The 10000-nt window shown below is 45.5% G+C and overlaps 1 protein-coding gene across 1 annotated transcript in view; it reads left to right on the top strand.

Moving 5' to 3' along the window:
• Window positions 1-10000, top strand: part of pou2f2b (POU class 2 homeobox 2b) — a gene marked incomplete at its 5' end in the record, with an annotated part of 38566 nt that overhangs the window by 23433 nt on the left and 5133 nt on the right. The window contains 9 exons of the mRNA XM_083679252.1: window positions 5957-6022; window positions 6160-6194; window positions 6795-6851; window positions 7418-7543; window positions 8212-8520; window positions 8918-9017; window positions 9171-9262; window positions 9448-9588; window positions 9988-10000. The exon at window positions 9988-10000 is cut by the window's right edge and continues 129 nt beyond it. Coding sequence (XP_083535378.1) covers window positions 5957-6022; window positions 6160-6194; window positions 6795-6851; window positions 7418-7543; window positions 8212-8520; window positions 8918-9017; window positions 9171-9262; window positions 9448-9588; window positions 9988-10000 — 939 coding nt within the window. The remainder of the gene's footprint in view (window positions 1-5956; window positions 6023-6159; window positions 6195-6794; window positions 6852-7417; window positions 7544-8211; window positions 8521-8917; window positions 9018-9170; window positions 9263-9447; window positions 9589-9987) is intronic.

Raw genomic sequence — 10000 nt, 5'->3', positions numbered from 1 at the left:
CAAAAAGAGGAAGGGAGAAAGAGAAAGAGAAATAGAGAGAGAGAGAGAGAGAGAGAGAGAGAGAGGATGAAGGATGCTGCCTGGAATAGGTAGGCAATAGTGCCACCTTGTGGTTGATATGTGCTACTTCAGAGGAAATCATAATTCCACCGTTTGACCGGGACATTGCCACTGCCTGTGTTGGTGTGACATTATATCAATGGTGACATGTCGTTTTACTTACTCAAAGTCACTGACAACTTTCTCATCATCATCATCATCATCATCATCATCATCATCATCATCATCATCATCATCATCATCATCCCTATGATATATTCCTCAGACACTGTAAGGGGGTGTAACTCAACTTTACGCCTAATTATACTATATTATACCATAGTAACAACATCGTGTAGTCTAAGATCATAGTCATACCATAGTTACACTAGGTTACTTTTGAGTGCCGTTACCGTAGAGATATGACAGTGTTTTTTCTATCTATTACTGTAGAGTACAGTCTACAGTGTTGCCTGGTCAGCATTGGTTGTCTTCTGACTGTGTTTTTCCTTCCCCTCAGGAGTGGGGTAATGGTTTGTGGTGATGTTGTGATGCCTCACATCTCCCCCATCTCACCTCCCCTGAGACGCCACACACTCCAGTTGTGCTAGCACTGGTACTGTACAGACCACACACACAGAGACAGAGCCAGGGCAGGTAGTCACTAGATCGTCACGTCACAAAGGACAACAGCGGCTGTAGCATGAAAATGTTTCACCGATTAGATGTATTCTTATTGTAGGGCTAAGGGTCAAGGTATGGGTTCAAGTTAGAAGTAGGTGAGTGTTATTATATTGGTGGTTAGAAAAGGCTGTACTACTGTCCTTTCCAGCATGGCTATATAGTGATAACATGAGCCCCATGAGCCCCGTGGTTGTTTTTCTCGTGAGCTGTGAAGCCATGAGCCATTGTTTCCAGCCACGCCGTCAATTTCCATCGGCAAATTCTTCCCCCTCTTTTTTTTTCCTCCTCTATCTTTTTTAATCTCTTGTTCTATCTTTCACTCACACGTTTTCTCCCACTCTCTAACCTCTCGGGTGTCCTCTTTCTTTTTGCAACTTAGTTCCTACTCTTTTGTCGTTTTACTTCCTCTTGTTATTCTCTCTCTTTCTCTCTCTCTTTCTCTCTCACTCTCCTTTGCAGGATGTGGAGAGGGGGTGCGGCTTGCGTGGGGGGGGCGTGGTCTGTGATGATAGGGGGGGAGTGTGAAAGGGAGGGAGGGAGAAATAGAGAGTGATTTTCTTCCCCCTCATCAGTTGATGCAGTTCTTCGTTTGGTTACAGTGTTAGTTAGAGGAGACAAAGAGAGAGAGAGCAGTGTGAGTGATAAAGAGGAGTCCTCTCAACACACACACACACACACACACACACACACACTCACACACACTCACACACACTCACACACACTCAGATATGATCACGACAGCAGCAATAGCAGCGATGGACTTCTCCAGTATGTGGTTGCCAGGTGAGTGTCTGTGCAGCTCTCCTCTCTGCCTTCGTTAGCCAAGACCAATTAAGCTTTATATGGTGTGTGTGTGTGTGTGTGTGTGTGTGTGTGTGTGTGTGTGTGTGTGTGTGCTGATATGGCCAGGCTGAAGCTGTTGATTAGCACCACTGGGTCTAACGAGCTTGACTAATTAGAGAGCATCAAAGAGCGAGGGATGGGATGGAGGGAAGGAGAGATGGATGAATTCTGTCGCAGGCAGGAGGAAAGGTCAGACACGTCTCCACTGTGGACAGGGATTGAGTTTGGCTAGCAGTGTGTGTGTGTGTGTGTGTGTGTGTGTGTGTGTGTGTGTGTGTGTGGGGGGGGGGGGGGGGGGGGGGGGAGAGAGTGATTGAATGGATGTGAGGGAAATTATAGTAGTTCATGTGTAAGTGAGGGAGTGTGCGCTTAACTTATTGTCAGCTTGCCATTGTATGACATGACATCTACATATATTTCATTAGGTATCCTCAACCAGTTACAGCTGTAGAAAAGGAGCACTTGACGCTTAATTAAAAACACTTCACAGATACTAATTGCTCTAAGGGGATACATAAAGTTGTGTTGCATGGTATCGTAGCGGTATATTGCTACGATACAATAGGAAACATGCTGCTTCACTGAAAGAAGCTGTACCTACGCTTGCAGTATGTGTTGCCTGTGTTCTGTCTGCCTCTGGTTGTGCTGGGATGCTCATGTGAGATTTGCTACAGCAGCACTAACTGATTCATCAGTTGCAAATGTCAAGTGATGATTGTCTATGAATTTCACCACAAATTAAGAGATATTGATAAGATCAAAGAGAATCATTTACGGGACATGTGTATCCACTTCATGTGGGTGATTCATGCAATAACTTTGTCTGTCACTCGACACTGTAATGTGATTGGCTGAGAAACAGCCCCCCTGTAAATTCCAGAATGTCCAGGATGACACATGCTCTTCCCCATGAGGGGGGGGATTACTGTATGAGATATCTCCATTGAACCGTTCATCATGAACCATTCATCATGAATAGTTGACTTCAGGGCAGGGTGTAGCACTATTGCCTCCTAAGAAGGCCTGTCAACTGGCTCGTGTTAGATATTAAATTAGATCACAGTTATTTTACTTGTGATAAATTGTTAAAAACATGAAAATTGTCGTCCACCGACAATTGTCGTACACCGACATTCAGCGTCACTTGTTATTTCTTTGTAAACAAATTAGGATTACTGTTAATTAGTAACTCTGTATTAGTCTCATTGCACAGACTGTGTGTCAGTGTATACAGCCCAGGATCTGGCAAGCCACTCATCCTACCTTCTATCACTCATTCTCAGTTGATGCAGAGGTTACAGGAAACTTGAGAAATCAATATTCAGCTAAAATAGATGATCAGATGATCTCGCTAAGTACCTCTTAGAACGTACTGCTTGAGTATGCAGTATTTTGGGGGTTACTGGTAGCACAGTTTGTCAAATGTCACTGTCAGTGTTATCTTCTTCAGAGGCTCCTGAGAAGGCCTTCTTGTGACTCACTTTGTCCTAAAGGCCTAGTGCTAGACACTAGTCACATAGGACAGCTCATCCTCTGGGTTTGTTCTGAGCACGAGTCACAATGTCGCTGTTTCAGGTACTTCTAGATAACTAGCAGTAATTTTATACTGACCAGCATAAGTGTCACTGATATCTAGTCAGACGCCTCCACTGATATCTAGTCAGATGCCTCCACCGATATCTAGTCAGACGCCTCCACTGGGTCTTCACTGTGTCATTATGTTATAGGACATGGAATATGGAAGTTATGGGTCGATATTTGAAACGGAGGAGGTACTACCTGCAGTTTTTCAATGAGAACACCGATTTTAGTTTTCCGTTCCTAAGCGTTTGGTACGTGTGTCGTACTGCTGAATAGGGACTGGTCTTATGTTTCAGCTCAGGTCATAGGTTCCAGCTGAACCTGGGTGCATGTGCAAGCCACTCTTTGAAGACAAATTGGCATCAAAGCTTTCCATGTTCCTATGTTCTTATCATGGCCACTGACAGGGCCTGGAGCACAGACACGCACACACACACACACACACACTTGGATCAATCTGTAATATTATGCACAAAATGTAACACATTGTTGAGTGTCAAATGGCATAACACAAGAGCATCTATTTCCCTCAGTGTGTGTGTGTGTGTGTGTGTGTGTGTGTGTGTGTGTGCGCGTGTGCGCGTGCGCGCGTGCTTGCGTGCGTGCATCCGTGTGCGTGTGTGTGTGTGTGTGTGTGTGTGTGTGCGTGCGCGACAGAGAGGGGTAATATTAATAGCCACACTGACAGTAAGTGTTCAGTTTAGCACTCTGTGATGAAGCGGGTCTGAGGGGAAGTCAAGAGGGGAAGTGAGAGAGACACACAACACCATGATACACTAGCCCTACAGCATACTACTGTATTAACCTCAGTATACACCAGACGTATTACTGTACATGCCCTAGAGCCTTGTGTGTGTTACATCAGCCCTACGACTAGTGCATAAACTCATATCTAATACCCTACTAATACCCCACCAATGTTACTGTGTAGACTACAAACGTAAAACTACGATACCCATACACTGCTACTGGAAATGCTCAACCTTATTCCTCTCCACTACTTGTCTGCAGAGCACTGAAAACGTTGTATATTACCCATACTGTACTGACACTGAAGCGGTAATAAGATCCTTAATAACCACACAACTTCCAGTGTGGTTTTCCTCCACATCTGCCTTTCAACCAAATTAGGCCTAGAGAAAGTCCTACCTATTTGAGAGGGATCTTATGGTCTGCATAGTGCTGATGTGTATATCTGGCCAAGAGTTCCTCTAGTTTGGGACAGAAGCAGGGCTTTTCTGGCTGGCTACCACTTCCTCCTTATCAGACCCTCAGTCCCCAAGAAAACCTAATGACACTGCAGGTCCATAACTGATAGAGGGAAACTGCTGTTCCCCAGTCTCATCTCTATGGCTGAGTAGAGACTGCCCCAAGGCACATATCTAGGATCAGTGAACCTGCCACAAAAATATATGATTGGAGTGGAAATGCAAAACTGACTTTAGATCAGTGTCTTGGAGCCATTCCAACCAATTCCATATCCGTGACAGTGAATTTTCGCCATGTCTCGCTGCTGCCCCCTATTGGTTGGATACATGGTCATGCCCCACTAGTCATGATCAAGAGGCCAATGCAGGAGACTTCTTCCACTTTCATTTGGCCTCCTCATAGAGATAAAGTGTTCTGTGCGTTGTGCAACCAGTTTCTGCAATGTATCTTAGTACATGTATGCTGCAGATTGATATGATATGATATTGATATATGTGTTATTAATGCCTCAAAAGTAAAAATCAGGTGCTGTTTTATGAAACAAACAGTTTCTCTGTATCGCTGGGAACCATCCGATAGAAAGAGAGAGAGAGAGGGAGAGACCGAGAGGGGGAGGGAGGTAAAGAAGCTTTTAGTATGCAGGTGGCCGATATAATTAGTTGGATCGTTGGGTGGATTTGCATGTTTTCACAAAAGGGAAGTTGGGGTGTGTGTGAGAGACTTTATGACTTACTGTTTGTAAGCTGCGGCTTTTGACAAATGAAGGGATAGTCACGTAACTGTAAAATAAAACATCTGTTTTCCATTTTTAGGATGATTAACTTTGATAACTCTTTGATAAAGATGGCATTTAGTTTCATTTTGGCAATATTGCACAAGTCCCCCGACAACACAACTCTCTCTCCCCCCCTCACTCCTACCCTACTCTCCTACCCTGCCCCCTCTCTCTCCACCCTTCCCTCCCTCCCCCTCTCTCTCCAACCCACTGCCTCCCCCTTTTTTTACCTCTCGCCCCTCACTCCCTCCCTCCCCCTCTCTCTCATGACCGTGGGGGACAGTCCCTGTGGCAGCTGACATTACAGTACAGAACAGGAAGTGAAGCGGTATTGTGGTGGTGACACCATTGTGAGTAACAGCACTTCTGGAGGTGTCCAGGAGAGATGCTCCCACTCAAAACTGGGGTTTATTTTTAGACCTAACATCTCACACCTCAGTCATAGTATGTTACCTGGTAGGAAAGAATGAATGAATGAATGAATGAATGAATAAATGCAGGCTGCACATACACAGATAGTTGGTGTGGTTCAGTTTTAGCTGAGCTTAGTTTTGCCTCAGGCAAAAATCAAGACACTACAAATCCATCTCCCTCCCCTCTCCACCTTTACTCATGCACAGACTCCAACGTCTGGGCGTATTTTAACCCTCCTAATTCTCTCTCTCTCTCTCTCTCTCTCTCTCTCTCTCTCTCTCTCTCATTCTTTCTCTCTCTCTCTCTTTCTCTCTCATTCTTTCTCTCTCTCTCTCTCTCTCTCTCTCTCTCTCTCTCTCTCTCTCTCTCTCTTTCTCTCTCTCACTCTCTCACTCTCTCTCTTTCTTGTAGATATCAGGATGTCAAAGCCAGTAGAGGTCGAGAAGCCAGGGGATGACTCTCCAATGGAGAGCACAGGTATGATCAGTCAGTTTGTGTGCGTGTGTGTGTGTGTGTGTGTGTGTGTGTGTGTGTGTGTGTGTGTGTGTGTGTGTGTGTGTGTGTGTGTGTGTGTGTGTAATGCATTTCTCACTGTTTCCTATCTCCCCACACAGATTCAGAACGAAACGATCCCGACTCAAATCATCAGGTGTGTATTTTCTGTTTACTGCTTCAGTCTCTCATCTCTCCTATGATTCAATAGTAGTATATATATATATATATATCTAGCAAACATTACACTCATTACATTGTAACAGACAGACAGAAAGCAGTCATGATAATACACATAATACATCAGTAATGATAATAATAACAATTATTGGGTTTTTTCAAATGGTTTTGAGGGATCGTTTGAAGAAGGAGAGCATGCTGGATTCTTGATGTGTTTTTTTAACACAATAATAGTATACATGATGATATTATTATTATTATTCTTACTATTATTAATATTAATGATAATAATACATGTAATACAATGTATTTATCACTTTAACATTTGTCTGAAAATCCTGAATTATATGTTTTGTATTTATTTATTTAACCTTTATTTATCCAGGTTAGTCTCATTGAGATAAAATATATTTTTCAAGAATTGTACTTTCCCTACAAACTTTACATGATTTCACTCTACTGTACTTTACTTTATTTTACTTCGGAACATTCTTTGATTTGTGCAATTTTGCTTTGAGAAGTATTACTATAATAATTCATGATTAATCCTAACTGCTGGGTATTACTCTTTTCACAGGTTCAGCCAATGAAAATCAGTCCCTTCCCCCTTTCTCCATCCCTCAGCAGCAGCAAGGTGAGACTGTGTGTATGTGTGTTTGCTTGCGTGTACGTGTGTGTGTGTGTGTGTGTGTGTGTGTGTGTGTGTGTGTGTGCGTGCGTGTGTGCATGCGTGCGTGCGTGCGTGTGTGTGTGTGTGTGCGTGTGTGTGTGCGGTTGCAAGTGCAAGTGAGAGTGTTTGTAGTATTTGGCCTAATTTCAATATAGACAGATATGCAAAGCAGCTTTCCGCCAGGCTTGCCAGGCTTTCCAGTTTGGACATGCCCATACCAGGAAAGTAATATTTGACATTTTCCAAAGAAAAGAGCACTCCCAGTCCCAACTATACAGATAGATGTTAAGAAATGCCATCAACAACAACCGTAGGTTGATTAAGGTTAAGTTAATCCCAGTGTTAAGGTTAGGTTAATCCCAGTGTTAAGGTTAGGTTAATCCCAGTGCACATCAGGGCGCTGGACTGGGGAACTGGGTTGGATTAGCGAATGTCTCCTGTTGACCACTCCTTTACCTGTGTCCATCCTTCTCTCTCCTCCCTTTAACATTCATTTACGCGTATCCCTCATTCTCTCTCTAAACTCTAAGGGTAAAATGGAAGAGTGTGGTGAGATGTCCCCGGCCCCTCCTCCTTCTCACGGCCTGTCCCCCTCACAGACGGCCCTCCAACATCAACATACACAGCTCATGCTGACCGGCTCTCAACTTGCAGGGGTAAGACACACACACGCACGCACGCACACACACACACACACACACACACACACACACACACACACACACACACACACACGCACACACACACACACACACACACACACCATGTTGTCATGGTAAGACACAAAGACAAGGCGTACAGCCAGTCTCTCTGTCGTGAGTTGGTGCAGGGTTGCTTTAGTCTTGCTTGCATTTGCTGCTCTCCTGTGCTGCTTTTTTAACTCTCTTTTTTCTTTTCTGCCACTTTCTTTCCCATCTCTATCCATCCTTTCCCATCTCTATCCATCCTTTTCCATCTCCATCCATCCTTTCCCATCTCTATCCATCCTTTTCCATCTCTATCCATCCTTTTCCATCTCCATCCATCCTTTCCCATCTCTATCCATCCTTTTCCATCTCCATCCATCCTTTCCCATCTCCATCCATCCTTTTCCATGCCATCCTTACTCTCTGTCTCCTCTGTTTATCCTCCTCCTTTCCCACCTTTGCTTTCCCTTCTATCCTCCCTTCCTCTTTTCTCTCCTCTCTCCCTCTCTTTATTCATCCTGCAATTTTTCCACTTATTCCCCTCCCTCCCCCTCTTCGTCCTCTCTCCCGCCTCTCCATTCTCTCCTCCTCCTCCTCCCCTCTTTCTCTCTCTCTCCCTCCATCCCCTCCTCTCTCAGTTGACGGCTCTCTTGCCAGCGCAGCAGCAGCTTCTACTACAGCAGGCTCAGGCTCAGCTCCTGGCCGCAGCCGTCCAGCAGTCTCACGCAGCCCACGCAGCCGCCCAGGCCAATCAGCAAGCTCAGGCAGCTGCAGCAGCCAATCAACAGGCCCAGCAGCAGCAGCAGGCGGGACAGACGGGCCAGCAGGCCCAATCACAGTCCCAGGGACAGGGACAGAGCACACAGGAACAGACAGGCCAAAGTGTCCCTGTCCCGCCCCCTCATCCCCAGCTCACCCTCTCCCAGCCAATCCAGCTCACTGCCCAGGTACTGAGGACCAATCAAGCCACCTGGGGACAGGGCCTTGATTGAAGAGCCAGTCTAGGATCCACTAGAGTGATTGTTTTTCATTTATGTTTTTCGTTTGTTTGGTTTCCTTTTTGCATGTCTTTTTGCACTCCTCTTCTTGCGGTCCCTTTCTTTTATATTGATCTCTATATGAAAGGGTTGTTTGCTTTCTTCGCGTCACTCTCTGCAATCCGGTTTTCTTTTGCGTACTGTGTGGACAGTAAAAAAAAAAATTTTTTAAAAAGGAACTGTGGCTGAAGTGACAGCTCACGGTGGTTTGACACATTCTCTCTCATTGTCTTTCCCACCAAAAAAAAAAAAGCTCCCTCCTCTCTCTCTCTCTGATCTCTCCATCCTCTCCTCATGTCTCTCTCAGGACATCCAGCAGTTGTTGCAGCTGCAGCAGTTGGTGCTGGTGCCAGGCCACCCCCTGCAGTCCCAGTTCCTCCTCCCGCAGGCACAGCAAGGGCAGCAAGGTGGGGTCCTCGCACTCACTGCTCCCACTTTATCTAGATTGGCCCCCTTAAAGATTGTTTTGAGATTCACAAACTAATAATATATTGTATAAAAATATGTGTTGTTTGTTCATGAAACTCATGTCATTTGTCATTTACTTTCTCTCTCCCCAGGACTGCTTTCGACACCAAATCTGATTCAGCTACCTCAGCAAAACCAAGGGAGCCTCCTGTCCGCTCCAACCAGACTGGGGCTCCATGCACAGGTAGGGCCTCTCAGGAAAGACCCAGGCTTCCATGATCAATGCACATTTGGCCTCATCGCACAACAAGGTCTACCTATTCTTGTACATGCTCAACAACAATAATAAAACACCTCTGTCTCTCTCTCTTTCCCCCTCCTTTCTCTTTCCCTCCTCTATATCTCTCTCCTCTCTCTCTCCTCCTGTAGAGAGATAAGGGTGTGGAGGGTGGCATTGGCGGGGGTATGACCTCTGTGACCTCTCAGCCAGAGGAGCCTAGTGACCTGGAGGAGCTGGAGCAGTTTGCCCGATCCTTCAAACAGAGACGCATCAAACTGGGATTCACACAGGTGAGGATGTTTGTGTGTGTGTGTGTGTGTGTGTGTGTGTGTGAGTGTGTGTGTGTGTGTGTCTGTGTGTGTGTTGGGTGTGTGTGTGTGTGTGTGTGTGTGTGTGTGTGTATGTGTGTGTGTGTGTGTGTGTGTGTGTGTGTGTGTGTGTGTGTGTGTGTGTGTGTGTGTGTGTGTGTGTGTGTGCGTGCGTGCGTGTGTGTGCATGCATTTGAGTGAGTCATGGCGTCATGGCAAGCTGAATCTTGTATTCCTCACATATAACAGGGTCAAGTGAGCCGCAGCTAAACAACCCCCCCCCTCTCTCTCTCTCTCTCTCTCTCTCTCACTCTCTCTCACTCTCTCTCACTCTCTCTCACTCTCTCTCTCTCTCTCACTCTCTCTCTCTCTCTCTCTCAGGGTGATGTTGGGA

The sequence above is a fragment of the Argentina silus genome, assembly GCF_951799395.1.
Source record: "Argentina silus genome assembly, chromosome: 10".
Classification (NCBI taxonomy): Eukaryota; Metazoa; Chordata; class Actinopteri; order Argentiniformes; family Argentinidae; genus Argentina; species Argentina silus.
The sequence above is the reverse complement of the archived record's forward strand: the minus strand, read 5'-3'. Positions and strand labels throughout refer to the sequence as shown.